The sequence below is a fragment of the Pavona decussata genome, unplaced genomic scaffold (genome assembly GCF_977016875.1).
Source record: "Pavona decussata unplaced genomic scaffold, jaPavDecu1.1 SCAFFOLD_19, whole genome shotgun sequence".
NCBI classification, from domain to species: Eukaryota; Metazoa; Cnidaria; class Anthozoa; order Scleractinia; family Agariciidae; genus Pavona; species Pavona decussata.
Genome location: NW_028145442.1, coordinates 1,653,339 through 1,674,870, shown reverse-complemented (window position 1 = coordinate 1,674,870; position 21,532 = coordinate 1,653,339). Strand labels below are relative to the sequence as shown.

The 21,532-nt window shown below is 39.3% G+C and overlaps 1 protein-coding gene across 2 annotated transcripts; it reads left to right on the top strand.

Annotated features, from left to right (window-relative positions):
• Positions 1 to 1,620: 1,620 nt before the first annotated feature.
• Positions 1,621 to 21,316, top strand: LOC146486978 (A disintegrin and metalloproteinase with thrombospondin motifs 6-like). Of its 2 annotated transcripts, XM_085091244.1 has the most exons (24): positions 1,637 to 1,835; positions 1,915 to 1,981; positions 3,853 to 4,184; positions 5,224 to 5,404; positions 6,197 to 6,372; positions 7,100 to 7,183; positions 7,717 to 7,841; positions 8,380 to 8,438; positions 8,706 to 8,811; positions 9,546 to 9,680; positions 11,162 to 11,312; positions 11,863 to 11,958; positions 12,242 to 12,390; positions 12,794 to 12,854; positions 13,161 to 13,275; positions 13,940 to 14,067; positions 14,323 to 14,527; positions 14,825 to 14,911; positions 15,713 to 15,882; positions 16,355 to 16,577; positions 17,967 to 18,093; positions 18,574 to 18,784; positions 19,336 to 19,513; positions 19,933 to 21,316. In XM_085091244.1, exons 1-23 carry the CDS (start codon positions 1,743 to 1,745, stop codon positions 19,510 to 19,512), a joined length of 3,258 nt encoding a protein of 1,085 aa, XP_084947370.1. In that variant the 5' UTR covers positions 1,637 to 1,742; the 3' UTR covers position 19,513; positions 19,933 to 21,316. The 2 variants fall into 2 exon arrangements, with proteins under 2 accessions (XP_084947377.1, XP_084947370.1); XM_085091251.1 differs by lacking the exons at positions 18,574 to 18,784; positions 19,336 to 19,513; positions 19,933 to 21,316 and having other exon boundaries at positions 1,621 to 1,835; positions 17,967 to 18,097.
• The last annotated feature ends 216 nt before the right edge of the window (positions 21,317 to 21,532 follow it).

The following is a 21,532-nucleotide window of genomic DNA, read 5'->3' as shown; positions in this document are numbered from 1 at the left end:
ACAATTTAGTATTCGCGCGTTGTCGAAAGCCACACAAATATGTCCTCTCAAGAGCAAAATTTTCCTGCAGTCGGATTCTCAAGGAATCGGGCATTGGCACTGCCCGATTCCAAATTTAAAAAGAGAAAAAAAATTTGTCCTCGTTTGTTTACGTCCTCCTTCAAACGTGAAATTAGGAAATTTCACGTGGTAGTCCGCGTAAAAAGAAAACGGCAAAGAAATGTACCAAAAAGTGTTCTCGTTGCATTTTAACTCCCTAATCTGTCTGTTTTTTGGGGTGACGGGCCAGGAAGGGGGGAGCGTAGTTTTGTTTAACCATTTTGCTCGGCCCCCCTAGTTATTTTAGCCTTGCTACGGGCCTGTTTTTGTTTCTTAGATTCTTTAGACTCGGCTGTAGACAGCAGTGATTGATCATTAATATGGCTATTAAAAAATAAGCTGAAAAGATAATCCATATGATCGGAGGCCATATAACTTACCGTTTTGCCTGAGGGGTGACAGAAATAATTATATTAATGAAAACGCCAGAAGTTTCGCAGTCTTCAAAATACTTGAAAAATGCAGCTAATTCAATTCAATTCAAATCTTTATTTGTCCATAAAGACTGATTTTGTAGGTTTATCAAGATGCAATCTATAACAGGTATCCCTTATGAAGTAGGAGCGGTGGCAGCAAACCCTTGTGGGCTTAAAGAGGAGAGCCACCGTGCGATCAATTTTTTTTGCTGCATAATTTACAATAGATCGTACATGTATGTACTGTAAAACTAATACAATATAATTCTTTCTTTCTTTATGTCCATATGAATAAAAACGGACGTCTCTGGTACACAGTCTGATTTCCACATTTTTTACTTGGGAACAGCGAGAAAGTTCGCTTGAGTGAGCTGATTTCCCTTAGTTTGGTGAATATGCGTTTTCACTCCAATTAATGACAATTTTGGTTTCCGGTTGGCCATTAGTGTACTGGTTCAGCTTCAGTGCGCGCCGTAGCTCGCGTCAGTTTCACTTACGAGCAAAAAAAAAGAAGAAAATGAAGAAGGGAAAAATGGGACAGGGTATCCGCAAAGGACTCTTGCTTATATGTTGAGGTGGTTTCAAAACGGATTCTCCTGAGTCACTTTTAAAAACGGAGGACCACAGAGCCTTTGCAGCAAGCGAGCCCTACTCAAACCACTCGACTATTAAAGAGAATGACCAAGGCGAGGCAATTTTTATATTTCTCACATGCAGCTTTAATGACGAACGATCAGGCTACAGAATGTGAATCATCAGATCGTTTTTCATTGAGAATGTTTACAAAACAGCAGTGATCAAAGCAACTTAAATTCCGTGATACAAGGATTAGCAAAATCCGCCGGACGGCATCATTTGAACGGTAGCTAACCGTCACTGCGTATTTTGAATTATTTCCTCTGGACCGTGCCAATATTAATGGACCGTTCAATATATTGTATAAAACCGAAAACCGGCGCCAAAATGACAAAATCATCTTATGAAAGCCAGGGTCACAGAAACAATACCTTAACAGTACAAATGCATTGTAAACCAGCCAAGCGAGAAAATCAATTTTAATGGCTGAAATAACACAGCCGTATTATGTTTAACAGTGAAAAAAACAATCACGGTAGGGTCCCTAACGGTTAAGGTCTGCATAAAACCATCAACACTGGCACGGAAACACTCATTAGCGAGTTTTCTCTGTCAAGGAAGGATCTCTCGCATATCGAACATTTGTTCATAATGAAGCAATCAAATCTGTTGGCGGTTTACGCAATTTTAAGCCTCTTGACTTTACACTTGTGTATTAAGTACTCATGCGCAAAACCGTATCAGGTAAAAACAATTATACCCATATGGTCTGCATTTTTTATGCCATTTTGCCTCCGAGTAATAATTTTTCTCCCGGCGATAGGAAATCCACCATTTGCTAACTGACGACGAGAGAGAAGCGATTTTTGGACACCCATTTGCTGAGTATGGTAAGAAAATCTAGCAACATTGCTTTGCAGTTTTTTTTATTATTATTATTATTATTATTCGCAACTTTTATTTTGGACTGAATTTTAAAATTACTAGTAGGTAGTTACAGACAGGAACAAATCCGAAATTTATATAACGCACAAAGCCTCTTTTCAGTTTGAAAACTATGCTTCTTTTTCTCCCAATGAATTGCCAAATGCCGCGAAAGCAGTACAAAAAAGGAAAACGGAGATGAGATCATTCCATTTTTCATTCAACTAAAAAAATTCAAACCGGACAACAGTTGGCCTCGCGTACCGCCCGGTGCAAATTTTTATTTCGTAAGCTAACGGTTATAACCAACGGTTACCAACTGGTTCCGCCATTTGAATCAAATACATGCACTGCTTAACAATAAGATTTTAGGTTGTTTACATATTTACAAGCATTTCTATTAAAAGTTATATTGCTTATTAAAATTCATGAATTAGCTAGGGGTCAAGTCGGTTGCCTCGATCGAAGATCATGCAATGCAAGTCCACACATTTTTCACAGAGTTACATGCTCAAAACTTTTAAAGCAACCTTATACAACATACTGTAATCACCGATCACCAACATGACAAAAAACATTGCTCGATACCTTTCGTTTGCACGAGAATTTCAAATCTCAAGGTTGGTTTTCGTGCAGAAAGCATTTTGAACCGTTAGGTTTGGATTTCGGTTTAACAAGTGAACCGTGATAGTTCTGTTATGTGTGTACAATCAAAAATTTGAAAAAAGGTAACGAAGCGTGCACAAAGCTTTGCTTTTAACATTGTCAGTTGTCTCATGATAATGGCGCGAAATGAAAGTTATTGTCCCGCGTAAAATCTATTCCGTTCTTGTCTGATATATGATATACATTGTTTTTGTTCTTCTTGCTTTCAATGATGAAATATAATCGGTCAGTTATAACACGCTTAGAACTGTAATTTATGCTATGTGGAAAGGATCGAAAAGCAAGGTGTGACCTAGAAGAACTTAGCCTCACAGGCTTAGTGATCTTCAGTGTCTTATCATTATGCAATCCGTTGTTAAACTTACGTTTGCCAATGCGTTGTAAAATTTTGCGTGTATTCTTTGTTTCTCTTCTACCCTACATTACATCGACGACTGACAAGTTACTCTAAACTGCTTTAGACCCCATGCTGATCTTGCCAATAAAACAACTGACCATGTCGTTTCCGCCGCCTAATTGTCAGCCTTGATCCAATTATGTCAGCGCATTTTGCATTTTTGAGATCACGAATAAAAGCACATTGCTGCCCCAGATGAAGTTTCTTTAAGTAGAGGTAGCACTTTATTTGATACAGAGCCCGGACCCTTTGTACACTCTTTATTCTGTCGGCTGTCTGGTGCTGCCATATCTTTTTAGTTGGGTTGCAATATACTTCGCTCAAACTCGTTTCCAGGGTTTCTCCTCTTCGCCTCAGGGACGTCAAGAGCAGAGCCTGGGAACAAGATTGCACTTTGCTGTGACCATCACGCAATGCCATTACTTACACCGATCCGGGATATATTCATTCATGTATTTATAATTTACATATTTATGTATTTATTTATGTTTAAAAGTAAAGAGAAAAACGATGGAGTGACCACATACAAGCTGGACAGGAAAGTCCCAGTTTGCTGAGACTCAGACGTTGGCACGCAACCGACAAGGATGGAGTAGACTTCTTTACAGTTCTGCACGGAAACAATTTAGGAAGCAAATAACACTCGAATTGCTCAAATCGGCTGACTAGATTGATTTAAACTTGAAGTTCACAATTACGAATGCTATTTTTTTTTCCTTTTATGTAATCTCTTTTTGCATGTTTTCTGAACTTGTGAACTTGTTTTACCCACAGTTCCAGAGTATGACATATCTCATCCCGTACAAGTTGACGCAAGCGGACGATTCTTGTCACGTGACCTGGCCAATGGCAATGCTCGTCGTAAGCGAGATATTGGCAGTTCGTCCAGGGAGCCTGTGCACTTCAAACTGTCGGCTTTCGGCCAAGAGTTTCATATGGAAGTCACCCTGAACCACGAGTTATTCTCGCCTAATTTTGAGATTGAGATTCGAGGAAATGCCAGTTCGGAATTCCATTATGAAATTGACCACTGCCATTACATTGGTCAGCTGCTTCCCGCAGAAGGAAAGAGAAACAAAGTGGCTGTCAGCAACTGCGATGGACTGGTAAGGAGTCGGGGATTCAATGTTTATTTTGCTCTCCCAGCTAAAACACAGGCAAAACAGGCGCCAACAAGGATGATTAACCTTTAAGCTCCAATAGTGACCGGAATCTACATTCTCCTTATAAAGACCCTACTTGATCAAACATATAGGTGATGAGAATAAACAAAATTATCACCAAAGGTTTCTGTTTTGATATCTAAACTCTCCCAACCAGTGCCATACGAAATACAGAGAAAACAGTAAGGAGAAATTGTATGTTGATATTGGGGCCCATGAAGAAATCTTCAGGTAGAAAACGATTGGGACATGTTAGCGCACACAGATTGGGTCTCCAACGTTCAATCAGACCACAGTTTTAGGCAAGTTATATCTAAACCAAAATGGAATAAAAGTGCAATTCTTCTCCTTTCAATTAATTTCCCTTCAATTGAACTCTTGTTCTACCTTCACCAGTTTGCTCATAATCACTCGCCGGGTGAGAGTATTGAGTCCCTAAAAAGGAATGACTGCCCGTGGTGGAGATTGACTGATCTTTGGACAACCTGTCCAGAAGTTATCTTCACTCCAGCTAAAATGACTCCTGCAAAGGTTTTAAGGGTTTACGGTTTAAGGTTTCACTAGAAAGGGTCCCCAGTTCTAGTACTAATCAATAGGTCAATCACATTAGACAGACTGCTGAAAATCCTGTATGAATTTAACCATGTACAAGGTTGGTTTTAACATTTCGTTTGCTGGCCCTCACTTGTTATTCTATCAATTCTAATACTTTCTGTAATTTTCTTTCTATGGCGACGCTGAAATGTCTAATCTCTTTACTGACTGAGAGTGCTTTCAAAAAATTAAAATAGGACTCGCTAGCTAAACGAGCTGTCCTCCAACTCTTTATCAAACAAGCCATATGGTTAGCTTTTAGGTCTAACCTTCCTGTGAAGTTCACTTTTTTCAAAACAAATCTTACACAGGGCCTTGAAAAAATAAAAATGCACTCTCCTTTTTTTTCGCTTAATCAAATTTCCTTCACTGTTCTCCTTCTCTGCAGCAAGGGATGATCCAGACACCTCAGGATATTTTCATGGTTCATCCACTGCCTGACCGTCTGAGACTGGGAAAGAACGGAACTCGAGCTCACGTGATCCACAAAAGATCCTTAGCGCCCCTGCAGACTCTTGGGAAGGCTATGAAAGAAGAGAAACGATCTGCGAGTTGGTGTGGAGTGGAAGGTATGATGACCAGTTAGAACTTGTAATAAATATAAAATGAAAAGAGTGTTTCTAATAAACGTACAATTTTAAAAATTTGGGGGTGCGTCAGTTCGGCTTTCTTTTACAAAAGAAATAGAAAATGTCGTCTTTGTGCTTACAATAACTGATACAAATAGTCGAGAGCCTTAGGAAATATTCGAAAATACTTTCAAAATCCTCCTTGTGTTTGAAGCAGGTGACGTTGTTTCTAAAACATTATTTATATACTTAGAGAACAAATCTGAAGCTCTGGGAACCTGACCACGCTTAATGCACATTATTGCATTGCCTGTTTTGGAAAGTACGGACGACTAAAGGTCTCTTTCTTGATAGGTAAAGGGCAAACTTAAGCAAGTGACTTTAACAGCGAAACACTTTCGGCTGCATCCTTGCTTGCTTAGTTCGATATTTTTATCCGGTACAGCCAAGTACCGTGAGGTCGACCCCATTGTCTATGAAATTAAAATTTCCACCCCTTTTAAGTCAACAAGGCAACTGACATAAACCCTTTTGAAACTGTCAATCATGCCACAACCAGTTTCTAACTTTAATCATCGAAACGTATCTGAGTCCGTTTTTAGATGGACACTTCGTTAGCAGCATAACACTGTATAGTTTATGTATAGCCCAGTAACCCATCAGACGGAAATCTTTCGAGTGTATCGCAGAGACGCTTTCTCTCCGTTCTCGTCTCACTCAATTTTGTCTTGAATGTCACTAAAATCCACAGCAAAATTCTCCAGCCATAATTTTTTTTCTCTTACTTTTCAGGCAAATCGAGATTTCAACAGTCCGATGATTCAAGTGAACCACATATGAATTTCCCTCGCTCATCCGACATGAGCCGCCAAAGAACGATCGAGTCCTTGATTGTTGTTGAAAAAGTGATGACAAAGTTTTATGGAGTTCAACAGATCAAGAAATATGTACCGACCATCATCAACGTGGTAAGGGAAAGAAAGTATACAGTAAATCCAGTTGTATAATGCCGGAAAACGTACAGAATCATTGAGGCAAACCAAGAGTGAAGAATATATCTTTTCTTGAGGTTCTTATAATTCTGAAGTTTAGCAAAAGGAAACGTTTTCAAAACGTGGATCGCAATTGGGGAAGTTCATAGGAAGTTTAAAGTCTTGCTGAACCCAGTATCATCCTAAAAAAATCATGGATGAGCTACCAATTTCGTAAAAAAAAAATTATTTTGAGCTACCCAGTTGTATGATTACTTTTTCATTTTTAAGTCGTACCTACAAAGGAAAATTTAGCCATAACCAAAGTGTCTAAACCCAAATTGAGACAGTTTGAATTCCCAGCTTTTCACAAACTGAAATACAATTAAGGAGTCTCGCGATCCGTACGCGGGACACAGAATAGAAATACCCAATGTAATCCCGGTAATTTGGTCCTGCAATGTGGTATGTTATAAATGCGGGATGTCGTTGCTATACTGTTATAACATTCAGCCTTACGATGTTTATAGAAAACAGGTTTTGAATGGCTGTAATTCTAGTAAAGCATGTATGCGACTTCCGTTGCGAGAGTAGTGACTAAAATGCACGCACTTTCCGCCGTCACGAGTTGAAATATGCTTTGCTCGAGAACCCCCTAACATCAAATTTCCTAAATGCGATGCAAGGTTTTATAATTAAACCGAGTGGTACTATTGTTTTTCAGGCTCACGGGCTCCTGGCAGATGCTTCCATTGGCGCCAACATCAAGTACATTATACACAAACTACTGATTCTGGAACAAGACATGGTATGTTTGATACACCGACATTTTGGTGACAGATCGACAGCAACGTTCTTTGGAAACACTTTCATTCATGAACATGATGTTTTCAGTCAGTTTAAGGCTTGCCTGTATATAGCACGAAGCCAATGAAATATGAAAAGTGTCAAGCTCAAACCAGGGCGTTGGCTGAAGTAATATGACTAAAGCTAAACATATCGTTCCCTTTTGTGGTATGGTTGTCTCTCCTGGGAGTTGAGACACTCTCCTCATCCGATTCACACCTGACAAGCCAAATACATAAAATGTTATACCATGGACAAGCATTTATGACTGAAACGGCTTTAACTTGATACAGATATCGTGGAGAAGGGATAGAGACAATCTTCGAGACAGAGCTCTACATCAACTCTGCCTATTAGGCCTGTCAATCAGGGACTACACGACACATGCAAACATAATTTGTGCCACGCCCTGATTCAATACAAAATTAAAGCAAACTTTTCAGCCTGTTATCATGATGGAACTTTTCGCTTTTTTATTTTCGTTTTTTCAAACAGCCTGGATTAGTGATCAACACTCATGCTGCCAGCACACTGTCAAGCTTCTGCAAATGGACAACAGGACAAAACATTGCAGATGATAACAATCCAGCTCACTTTGACCATGCGGCCCTTATTTCGAAGTAAGTTTTACTGATTATAAGTTAGAGGACTCTTAAATAGACCATTTTACAGTTGTGTGCTTAGTGACCTGGCCTTGGATTAGAAGAGAGGCTGGGGCTGACCTTGGTTTGATACAAACCACACTGCTTTTCATATGTAGATCATGCTGTTCTTATGCTAACTAGTTCGCATTTACATATGAAAAGAAGTGAGGTTTGTATCAAAACAAGGTCACCCCAAGCCTCACTTACAGTCCAAGGCCAGGTCACTAAGCACACAACTGTAAAATGGCCTATTGGCAACAGCCACATAGTTGAGAGGAAATAACATAACGAACTTTCTAATGATTGCAGCTTGATTGTAGCGCGCCGTAGCGTCGAGCTCTTTCTACGTAAAGAAATCTGTAATTTAGATTTTATTTATTCATTCGTTTTTGTTCAGATAGGAAATGATGAGACATCAAGCAATCGATATTCCACGATTTACTTTTAAATGTGCAGTAAAATATGGATCATTTATTTTTGGCACTGTCACTGCTAATCCAAACCTTTCTTGCAGGTACAATTTTTGTAGAAACAAAGGAAATGTAAAAGGGGAAAACTGTGGAACTATATTAGGTAAGATGCTCGAAGACAAGAAATCACCAGTGTTGTCAAGAATAAAAATAACTTTTCTTGTTTACTATTTCATCTTTTTTTAAAAGGTGTTTTCTTTTTCTATAAAATTCAAGATATGTCTCTTCTCAGCCTACAATATTTAGTCTTATCAAAGCCCGTTGTATTCTTTCGCAGTATATGCAGTGTTCTTTTCGAAGGTCGCCACCTTGGGAACTTTACAACAAGTAGTTACTATTACATTGAAAATAAATTGCTGTTCGTTTCCAGGCTTGGCTGATTTGACGGGAATGTGTAAACGCGACACAAGTTGCACTCTTAATAAAGACACTGGACTTGGAACAGCGTTCACATTGGCTCATGAAACAGCTCACAAGTAAGTCACCAGCAGCAGGTCGACTGCTACGCGCCCACAGTATCGCAAGCGATCGCTACGTTTGCTCATGCGCTTGATGAATCCCATAGAAATATAATGAATAAACTAAACTAAATGACTTTATTTAAGTGTCAAAGTATTTAGCACTGTAGCGCTGATTGGGGACACTATAAATCAGCAAAATAAACATACAAACTGAATATAACATAGAAGCGAGGTTAAACGAGGCGTCTATAATATCTGACATACTCACGCCGGGCCTAGTTCCATTTGTTTCTGTGTTTCTTAGAGTCCTTACGAGAAGAAATGGAGTGGAATTCAAAGGTTAAACTTCGATGTGATTCTGATAATTGTGGCAATGATAGCGATCAACCTTTTGGGGATGTTGAAACAGTGTTATGAATATAATATTGAACGACGCACAACGGAAAATAGTTCGCCCAGACGCATAATGCGTCGTGCGCCAGTCTTTATACTTGAGACGAATAACCAGACGTATAACGAAACAGACCCATTATCCATCTGGACGGATAAGGCGTCCTCTAGTATAAAAAGGGCTTAAAAACATAACATCACATTTCTTTCACATCGATACCACTTATGTTCGACTCCCGTTGGGAGGACTCGGATTTTCTTTTTCAGTTCACAGTATACCTGTTTCGCTGACTGGAAAATTTAAACTCGTAGATAGCCGCATGAAAAATCATGAGTTCTTGTTTTTTTCCCCTTGCAAGTTTGGGTGCTGAACATGACTCAGAGGGAAACAAATGCAACGATGGTGTTTACGTCATGGCGAGGAGAGCTAGTGGGAAAGAAACGGCGTTTAATTGGTCACCGTGCAGCAGGAATTACATCACGAACTTTTTACAGTAAGTTGTGATTTACACTTACTCTAAAGGGTCTGTTTTTGCACCTGCTATTAGTATTTCTTTAAGAAGCCAAAAGACATGTTAGAATTAAAGGTTCGGCTTTTGTCAAAATTATCCTGCTGGTTTACTGAAACTATAAATACATCTATTTGGCTAAGGCTGGTCAGGATGAAACCGGATTGTAACTTGAAAAAAATATATTTACTTACATCTGGGAAAATCTGATGATGGTTTGTTTTCCTGGTTTTCCTCTAAGAAAATCACTTGGTATCTCCCTCTATGTTTGGTGCTCTAGGAACCAATATCGTGTACTGAGATAAAAAGTACTTAACTTTAATTTCACTACAGTTAACGTAAGCGTTATCCAATGACCCGGAGCATCTATCACTCATACTAAGCATTGGAGTCAAGCCTTTCCCCAGTTGATTTATTTTTAGAACAGGTCTCAGGGGACCTTTGAAACGCCCACAATTCTAATACCCAATCAAAAAAAGCAGTGACAATAGAATTGTCATATGTCATACTAATCTCGTACCCAGATCTCAGTCGGTTCAGGGATGTCGCCTGACCGTGGGAGATCTGGGTATGAGATTAATGTCATACTTTTTGACTGGAAAAGCATTTCTAAAAATAAATTTATTCAAAAATGCGTTGACTCAAGGAATACAGATAGAGGCTCCAAATCATGCATAGACTCCTGATGTAAGTAATAAGTAAGAAGATTTTTGATTTCAGGAGGTTACGACGACGTAGCTACTTGAAAGCGCTCTACCTGCTTTTAATTGTTACTATTAGAGCGGTTTTCAATTGAGTGTCGAAAGTAATTGCGTTTTTGCTTTGGTTTTGCATTACTAGGCTCAGTGATTGGTTAATAAAACTCTCGCCACCTTCTCAACCAATAAGATGTAAAATCAAACCCAATCGTGCCTTGCTCGCACGAGTTTTCCCGCGCTTGGCGCCGGTAACATGTATTTGCTTTGAATTCTGATTTTCGCTGTTTGCACCTTTGGTGATTGGCCAGAGTAATTACTTTGGTTTTGGTTTCACGACACTCAAATGAAAACCGCTCTACAGAAAGTTCTTTAATCTTATAGTTATACAGTATTTTGTGGTATGCATCATATAAGATTTATATAACAAGTTACCTCGATATCAAGCGAGAGCTAATCTTGTCCGGGCAAGACTTACAACTCTTTAGGGATAAAATTAATGTTATTACAGTTATTATAATGAAAGACAGAACAGACAGAAAAAAAAAACAGAGAAAACGGAAATAAAAATAAAATGGATGAAGAATGATACATTCTTCACGCTTAAAAAAATGCACCAAATGCGTTCTGTCGAAGTCATATATCACATTTTAGATGATGCTGCAAGACCGCACAATATAACTACACTCTGATACACCCGTTATAGAATTGTTTAATTTCTATATCATTACTCTCAATTTATGCCTGGGTCATTTTCTGTTTCATTTTTAGGACCGCTCAGTCTGAATGTCTTAACGATAAAGCTGACCACGCAGTCGCAATACCTAAAGGCAAGCCGGGAGTACTTTATGATGGAGATGATCAATGCGTGCGCATGTTTGGTGCTGGGTCACGTGTTTGTGATATCCCGGATTTAAAACAGGTAGAGTCATAGCCTTGAAATTAAAGACGTTTTCAAGTCGGCAGCTATTGTTTAGTCGAGCGTCAATTCTTTCCAAGTCACCTAGTCGCCAAAATCGAAACAAGTTCTCTTTTAGAACAAACTAACAAACAAACAAAGCTACCAGTTTCGGAAAGCTGACTAAGTCCACAACTCAACTTCAAGTTGTGTTGAATGTTTGGTTTTATAAGCAGAATTTATAAGGTAAATTGACAATTGTATAAAGATGCAAAAGCCGACATTTTGAGCGCTAGTTATCCTTTCGTCAGGGAGTATCCGACGGAAAACTTCGATACTATCTGACGAAGAGCCGGCGCTCTAAACCTCAGCTTCTGCTTGTTTTTACGGTTGCCAATTTACCTTATGAAGTCAACTGCAGTGATAAAACCGGGCATTCGTTTTCACTTCCACGTCGACCATAAATCGGCTCGTGTAGATTATAATTGGCCATTATTGGGATTTTGCGGTTTTATCTGTTTCCAGTTCTCCGGTGTCCATAATTATCTGAACTTTTCATGTTTGCTTACTATAGAACATGTGTGTTAACTTATACTGTGAAAAGCCTGATGGTTACTGCTCTTCAAACGATGAACCAGCTGCAGATGGAACCTCTTGCGGCCATAAGAAGGTACAAACACATCCTCTCCGCCCTACTCTTTTATCACCTCATTCGTACATACGTTTCATTTCACCTCAGATTTTTTTGATTGGCGATTTTCTACGCTCATCGCCAATCAATCAGGATGGGGTAATTTATCAGATTACTTTTCAAAATGGTGGATAGCAGCGGTAAGATGGAAAATGGGAACCAATTCTCCGCGATCGGCGAATAAAATATCCTTGTGTGTCGCCGGCTTTAGTTTGTTAGGAAAATACTTACATATGTGTAACTTAGTTTCTTATTTCCACAGTGGTGTAGATACGGCAGGTGTGTTGCTGTGGGTTCTAAAAGTTACCAGGACGTGGATGGCAACTGGGGGGCCTGGGGAGATTGGAGCGCATGCTATCCTTCCTGCGGGGGAGGGCTGAGTAAAAGAGTGCGCCTGTGTAACAACCCTGCGTAAGTAAATACATTCTTGTTGTCTCCTGAGCGGTCAAATTCGAAACTAAACTATTAGGTTCTTTTTTAGTCGAAACTGTTTTTCCTTTGTCTACCCTAAAATGTTGACTGAGCTTTTGTGAAAGAGATATGAAAATATGTCATACACCCTCAACCTTCGTTTTTCGTGCGCGCATGTTTGCTAACAACAACAACAACAACAACAACAAAATGCACTATGTTAGTGGTTAAATGATTTGACAAGTATTTCGGGCGAAACAGCACCACTGAGTATCATATCAAAGTGCAGTCAAACCATAGCTTGAGCAATTTGTTAATCATTATCTGGACGACTGATTAAAGCAATGAAGATAAAGCTTTTGCAATGAGAGAAGTTATAATTCGTTTTTTCCGTTGTTTTCAGACCCAAACGCGGAGGAAAGCTATGCGAAGGGAAAGGTGCAGAATACAAATTCTGTAACAAGGTAAATAATAGATTATCAAAGGGAATTTATTAAACTTTCTAATAGAGGGTTCCAATACTTCTTGAATTTATTTCGCACCCACAAGCGGGTTCTGTACTGAAGATGGATGAAGTTTCATCCGAAACATGTTTACTTTAAAAAATGTCGTAACTTTCATAAAAATTAATTCATGCCTGTTGACTCTACGAAAATTTCGTAATTTCATTCTTACGATTCCAAAACAATAGATGCCTACTGGAGAATTTGAGAGACCTGAAAAGCCCAGTGACATCTCTAATGATCATTTCATGCGGAATTGTTTTGTAGAAATGCCCACCAAATTCTGAGAATCCAAGAATGGCCCAGTGTAAGAGTAACAGGCACGTTCAGTTTGCGGGAGGGCAGACGTTCAACTGGATTTATGATCCATATTACGCCCAAGGTTTGTTTTATTTATTTTATTTAGCCAAAATATTTATACAGGGAATTTCCAATTCAGCAGGGATGGCTTAATAAAATCCGGTATCTACACTAAATTAAACATTAACAGTAAGAACATAGTTTCCATTGAAACACACACACCTAAAAAGGACGGAATAAAAATCAAAAGTGCAACCAGCTGCCATAGTTTGTTGGAATCCATCTCTATCCAAGCCATCCGTAGAAAATGATAAGAAATACCAGCTTCTGTATAGTCATAGGGCATTGGTTAACCATACTGAATCGTCAGTGATTTTAACATTTCAATTGATACAAGTATGCCGTTTACGCCGTTCAAAGGCACACCAAAACGCGGTGACGCTGCACTGTTAAGACACTGCAAACACTATCACATGCACTAGGAGGCCTTGACGCATGCGCACAGCCTTGGGCAGCCACAGACAGCTATTTCGCCCTTATTAGGGCTCATCAGAATAGCCAAGCCAAACACAGTGCATGTACTTATTCCGAGGTTTGCCATAGAAAAACATGATAGAGTCTTAACGAGAATTTCTGACCAATTTTCAAAGGTGGATGAAATAGCAACCTGCTTTTGTCACAAGAACTGATTGAAACTCTCGCAGCATTTTACATAAGTTATATTAACGTAGATATTTTTCTTTCAGATTCGCCCAAGTGTGTTTTGAAATGCGCCACAACTGAGGGAGACACTACAAGTTTTGGTAGCGTGAAAGACGGAACTCCATGTTCTGACAAACCCAACAGTGGTGTCTGCGTCAAGGGCCAGTGTAAGGTAGTTATTGCAAGCAAGAAAGGCTTTACTTTAGGTTATGTTAGACAAGGAAGGGTCACTGATCAAACTGTCTTCATCCCTAATCTCAAATCTGAACCTTGAACTTTGCGATGGTTTGCTGAAATTTGAGGCAAGGTTGTAAGTAGAAGGCTCTGAGTCATCATATCAACCGTGCAGCTCTTTGTATATGGTTTTTCTTGGAAAATTAAATCTGAGAGTTTACTTAATAATTCACTGATTTCCGTTTTCCTTAAGATGGTTGGATGTGACGGCCGACTTGATTCCAGAGCAAAGAAAGACCGGTGTGGAGTGTGCAACGGTGACGGTTCCAGCTGCTCTGGAGGTGGTAACCAAGGCAACAAGCCCAGACCCAGACCCAGACCCAGACCAAAGCCAACAAGGCCGGCACCAGCTCCTGGCGGCCAGTTGAAGAAGTTCACCTATAACCAGATACCCGGATGTAAGTAACAGATTGTATCAAGCTTAGTTGCTTAGTTATGAAACGCACACTGTTTGTAATGCGAAATAATGTTAACATCCGAATATTCTATGTTTGCTTAGTGTTGTCCTGTAAAGCTTGTCCAAACTCTCCTTTTTTTCTTGTAAGCAGTCTGGAGTTTTTGAAGAAGAAAGCAAATAACTACGTAGCTGTACGTGCTTTGTTTTTATTTTCAAAGGACTATCGACATTTCTCAATGATTCAAAACTTTTCTGCAATGAATTGAAACTAATTATTCTTTATGATGATCATTTTCAGACGACTACTATCAGACGATTGCAACTCTTCCTGTGGGTGCCCAAAATATCAGGATTGAAGAAGTAACAGCTTCACCAAATAACTTAAGTAAGTTAACTGGGTGAGATGGAGTCTTATTCAAGAGGTTGTAAAATTTAAAACTGGACAAATTTTACAAAACAGACATTAAATAATGCTGATAGTGAGTAACTATCCAGCATGGACTACTGGCGGCAGCAACTCCGAAATTAATTTTTCAATGTTTAATTTTTTTAGTTAACGAGAACCTCTGACGGCCAGGGGTCCGTTTTTCGAAAGTCCCAATAACTTACAGGGTCCGATAAGTATATTTTTTAATGTTTTTCGCCGATTACACAGTGATTACAGACTTGGTACTTGGCCAATGTTGTCATAGAATTATAAAATTTTAAAATTTAGTATTCAAAGCTAACAAACATTGACTTCTGTTATGAAACATTTATCACCAAAGACACTTATCGGGCCCGGTAAGTTACCGGGACCTTCGAGAAACGGGCCCCAAGCATGCGTTTCTCAAAATCCCGAAGCTTTTGGGCCCGAAAAGTAATTTCCTTATCCCCTTCCTAAGAATTGCTGTGCTTTTCCTACAAACTAACTCAATGTGTTTCTCAATCTTGAAAAACTTAAAATTTTTTAGTTTTAAAAATTGTCAAAAATTAAAATTTTGGTAATACATTTTGTGCATGTAAAATAGTTTTACGGGTCCGAAATCTTTTCGGGGTTTGAGAAACGCGCCCCAGAAACCGGCCTATCATGTTTTGTGAATGAAGGTATTCAGTGGAAAGTTGCATAATACAGCTGCTTATTTATAATAGTAATATGTTTGTCATTATATTTGTCCAATTACGTTTCATCTTTGCTGGCTTTCAGTGTTGGAGAATGACGATATGAACAATATTCTCGGCTATGATTCGTATGGGTATAAGAACTACGGCCCTGCACAGTTCCAAGGAGCTGGAACCACTTTTAAATTTACAAAACAGAATTCGAAGGAGACAATCACTGCTCTTGGCCCTCTGACAAAGAGCTTAACATTACTGGTGAGTATGCCAAAGAAAGGGAGGTGTGGTTGCTGAGTTGAAAGACAGTGTGCCCTTGGTATATTACATGAAATAAGACCCTGAGCAAGAAGAAGGCCTACTCTGGGATCTTAAGTCGCCGTAACTTTGGGCGACTTAGGGCAATTTAAGGCGATTTAAGGCGACTTAAGGCGACTTTAGGCAACTTTAAGCGACTTAAGGCGACCTAAGGTCCCAGAGTAGGCCTAGAGGAGTTAGAAATAGCTGGGGATTTCCACTTGTGTCCAGAGTCGCAAACAGCTTAATTAAAGGAACAAGGTCAGAGGCGTTTTGACAACATTCATTCCAATATTGTGAACACGTATTCTCTTCCGCGTAAGCAAAATGCTCATTCAGCACCAAAAGGAAGCGTATCGTAGCACATGTCATACTGGATTTGTGACCTGCTTTTCATTAGCTTCTCGTACTGATTTCACTTGTATACCTCCCACAGTACGAAGCAAATGATGAGACGAATAGATACAAAGTGAAATACCAATACATCATGGGCGGCGCCCAGAAAAGAAGAGGTCTCATTCAAGATAGCGACTTCCCAGAATTCTTCCGGGAAATTGACGAAGTCGATAAAGAACTTAGCGACGTCGTGGCAGCTGACAAAAAACCGAAAACCAAATGGATCATGTCTTCAGAAGGATGCTCCGTCTCCTGTGGTGGAGGTAATAATAGCAACAGTCATTTTATAAAATCTTTTCTTTTTTTGTCGATTTCTCCGAAATACGGCACACGAGGAACTTTAAAAACTTTGCCAATCCTTTTAGTTGCAATCCGTTACCATCCTGAGCCATCTGCATTAAGAAATGGTCGGTACTAGTTTCTCAGCACTAGTGGGGTTATTTTTAACATGGTTGAACCATTATTTTAACGTTTGTATCGATACAAATATGTTTTTTCACTATTCAAAGTGACACTAAAATAGATACTACTATCTCTCTTAGGGTTAACCAATGGTAAATTTCGGACTATCAAGACGGCGAGAAAAGCATTTTTTCTACCAAGTCCAAGACTTTATTAGTTTTTCAAAAGACGTCAATATTGCGAGACGAATGCCAGAATGTCATTTTAACATTTGAGATGAACAACGCCTTGATTTTATAGCTAAACCTGAAAAGGTCTGGTATATCATCGACAATGGATTTGAAATTCATTTTAAAAAATTCAAACCCTCTCGCAAACACCAGAGTATCAAATTTGCATTATAACTTATCTGTCATCTTCATATGAATATGACTGAGTGTCTGACTCATGATCACGCAGTCGTTCGAGTCATTGGAGGATGTCAAGGCATATAAATCCTATTTTAGTTATGAATATTCAGCCCTGAAGAGCAGCTCAGTTTAGAACTCGACTCGGATATTCTGAATTATTAGATGGGCTTGTTACAGAGAGGTCCCGTGGTTAAATTGTCACTTAAAGAGCCGGGTGGTTCTCCCTCCACCCGATGGACATTTAAAAAATGGTTTATGTTCATTTACTGGCCCTCAAGTACCCTGCGAACGCAGACGTATTTCCGGCTGTCGCTTCTCTCCGCCGGAAAGAAGCGATCAGACGGAAATACGTCTGCGTTCGCAGGCTAGCCCTCCAGGAAACATTTATTTCTTTAATGTCTATAGGAATAGACATTGATAGATGTACATGTATTTTTCAGTCAGTGACAAAGGCACCGAATGTTTGGTTTTATCAACTGGGTTGATAGCTTAAGGTAAATTGGCCACCGTAAAGAGGTTCGTGTGCTGACGTTTTGAACTTAAGCCCTTCGTCAGAGCGAATCGTGACACAGGTATACGCGGAGAAAGAAAATCCGAATTCTCCCTACAGCAGTCAAACCTATGACCTTCCGATTAATAGTTCGGACGCGCTACCAGGCTTAAAGATAAACAAAAAAATCACGTTTCTTCCTCAAACAAGTAATCAAAAGTTTATAAGCTCGACTCCGGTTGGGAGAACTCCGATTTTCTTTTTCCGATTATGCCCGGGTCACTGACTGAAAAATACATCTCTCATTTATTTACCGGGTTTAAAACATAAATGTGAAATCTCTTTCACAGGAATAGACATTGTTACTGCCGTTTGTGTTCGTGAAGATGATGAAACAGCAGTTGGCGATCAGTTCTGCGAGGAAAAGAGACCTGGGGATAAGTTTAAAGAATGCAATACCCAGAGATGCCCTGCGCGGTGAGGCCCTCAAACTTCTCTAGCACTGTTACACATTTTACGCTATCGAAACAGAGTGTTCTGTGAAAACCTATTCATACCATAAAGTAGTAGAGATTGGAAGAGGGAGCGGGGCAAATGGATCTTCTGGCTATAATTACCACTCATTGTGAAACGCATCTAAAAACAGGCTGCTTTGTTTAAATGGGCAATTACACAGCTCAATTATTTTAATAAGAGAGCATTTTGAAATACAATTAATAATGAAAATATATTATCGAAAAAATCTGACGTTTGGAAGTCATCATGACTTCGTTTTACCACACAACTGTCATTTTTACAACCTTGAAAATGAAGTCATGATGACTTCAAAACGTCGGATTTTTTTCGATTATTTTCATTATTAACAGCTCCGTTAGCCTATTATTAGGGCTTTTTTGAATAAAGCACCAGTATTTTGGGGATGCTTGACAGGTTTTTACTGTATTTTTTATCTCACAGATGGGAGATTGGCTCATGGACAGAGTGTTCGAAAACCTGCAACGACGGTACGCGTGGCGTGAGATCCCGTGAAGTTTTCTGTGTGGAAGAATCTCAAGGTATTGAGGTGGAAATAAGCGACAGCCATTGTAAAAAGCCCAAACCAGCGATCCACGAGGAGTGTGGAACACAACCATGCCCTGCAGAGTGGTACACGGTGCACCCTGGCCAGGTAAGCAGGACTTTTCTACTTCCACAAAGAGTGCAATTTCGTGCCGCGTACTGGTAATAAGATTTATTTGGTTTCTGGTGGAGCGATTGAAGGCGAATATGTTCCGACATGGATAAAGTAGAATAAACTCTTAGGTAAAAGCAGTTACAAGACATAATGTTTTTGCCATCAAAAACAGACGAGTTCTTTGGTCAGTTTATAAAAGGACTGAATTTGCACTGTCTCATCTACAAGAGATTCGCGTTTTCCGAAATTTCTGTTTCTCAAGGTCGGAAACACCTCACAAAGTTTTCGATTCTTGCATCACATACCCAACTATTTCTTAAGAAAAATAACGGCTTCTCGCACCGAATTTCGATTTCGACACTCGAGCTGTAAAGTAAGGGAGAATAAGAGCCAATCATACAACATTTCCAAATTCCAATTCGACCCTGGAATGCACGGTCACCTTTGAACGAGTTCCTAGAGAGCTCTTTGGTGCTCGGTGGATAAACAAATTACATTTGACTGAAACAGATTGTTGTTTAATTATACGACGAATGTTCTTTTAGTGTTCGACCTCTTGTGGTCCTGGCGTGCAGTCCTTGGATGTAAAGTGTGTGAAGGTGAATTCATCTGGACAGATGGCCTCCGTGGATGATCAGGAATGCACTGACATCAAGCCACCAAATCACGTGAGCTGTAATACAGATAATCCTTGCGATGATGAGCTGTCAGCTGAAAATTGAGGTAAAGGACTGTTAGCTTAATGTTGCGCTCCGTGTAATTTGTCAAATCCAAGGCCAAGTAAAATACCCTCCAGGAGCTCAAAAATCTCGTGCATTGTGTCTCTGATTACCAGTTCGATTAGGAAACACGATATTTATGACGATCATTTGTCTGGTAGCAAATGAGTCGCGTAGCCAGAATCAAGTATCACACTTAGAAATCGAGGATCGTCAAACCAATTTTTTTTCTAAGTATAAATAGTCAATTGAAAAGAAAAATTGCACCAATTACACCGAGTCAAGCGCCTTTTCGCTACTCACTATCGCAGAACAGATAGTAGGTACATCATATTAGATTCTGACAACATCCTTGATAGAACGATTGCAGATTGTACCAATGTAGATGACTGAAGAGCTTATTTCCCTTTCATTTTTTTACAGGTGATTTGTAAACCAGAGTCGCTGCTTGAGGGAGAGCTGTGGACCATTTTGTTCATGTTTAGTCACAGTTTTTCAGTGTGTTCGTCCGGTTACCAAGGTTTTGTTCATGCACTTTTGACGTTACCTTTGATCTATAACTGAACAGACGCACAGCAAAATGGACGATATAATATTCACTGATGACCGCTGTAGGAGACGTGTAGTATAGATATATGATAAACAATACAAAGAGAAACTCAATCCTTGAAATATAATTAAGTCTTGGGTTTTGACAGTTAATCTCGCTGTTCACTTTTCACAATTCTGTGATGAGTTTTTGTCCGGCCTTTTTCAAACCCCTCGGCTAGCGAAATTACTTTCTTTCGTTGCATGTAAAATGACTATTTTAAGAATCTTTATAGAGAATACGATTACAAAAGATAGTTATCACTAATTTTGGGATTGAATTTTTCTGATTCTTCAGTTGCGTTCAGCGACGTGTTACGTCATTTTTTTATGTAAAACGATACGGTCGTTGTAAATACATCAGGTCTTTCTACTTTTCCTTCAAACTTTGTCAATAACACGAATCGAGGGTATAAACGTATAGCTCTTACTTACAAGTGGGAAATAACCTCGAAATCCCAGAAAGAAATTAAATGATGCTGCTGCAGTTTATGGTAAACTGAGTCCCTTTTGCACTTTGCAACTAAAGAAAAAGTCATTACGAGTTAAGGACGGTGCCTACTTTATTACTGCGCATACTTTCTGCGCATCTCGAGATACTCGGGTTTCCTATGGGTGGTGCCTACTAACACAGGGATATTTTTACGCGGTTTAAAACTATGCGGAGGAAGCAGGCTCTTGGTATTTTTAAAAAGAAAATTGCGGGTAACCATACATTTTTCAGAGATAATAAAGCTTCAATTTGATAAAAAAAAAAAAATGCGATAGATTGCTTTGTATTTTAGCACTTTTCAGAATTATTGTTTCTCAATGATCTCTAATAATTGCCCGGTTACCCCCCCCCCCCCCCCCCATTTTCTTTTTAGATTCTGATAGCCCTCGCTAAGACCTGCTTTTCCCGCATAGTCATAAACGGCGCAAAAATACTTCTGTATTAGTAGGCGATGTCCTTAAAGTCCTTCTTCCCTCATCTCCCTTCACAACCAAAATAATTTTAAAGGTTTTAACGTATTGTGCGGTGATTCAGGGATGATATTTGTTCTCACTGGGAGAGAGGAAAAGGGGTGAAGATAAAGGGCCAAGGCTCTTGAATGGCCAGCATCTTGCAGCCATTTATTATCATTTTTGTTTGTATATAAAGGAACTCTTGAATTTGTGTACAGTATGTGAAAAGTATAGCACATTGTTTATGAATAAATAAATGATTAGCAACCATTAATTGTTGTGCATTTATTCTGACCATAGTTAATTGAGGGACTGGCCATGTTCAAAGTTGATAACAATGGTGCTGCAATTTATGTTGGAAGGGCCGCGACCTTGCACAATCCTCTGTTTTAACGTTCACACTACAGCTGAATATTTTAACAGGAACATTTCTATTGGCCAGTTTCTCCAATACATTTCAGAATCTATTGTGGTTTGTGCACGATCAGGC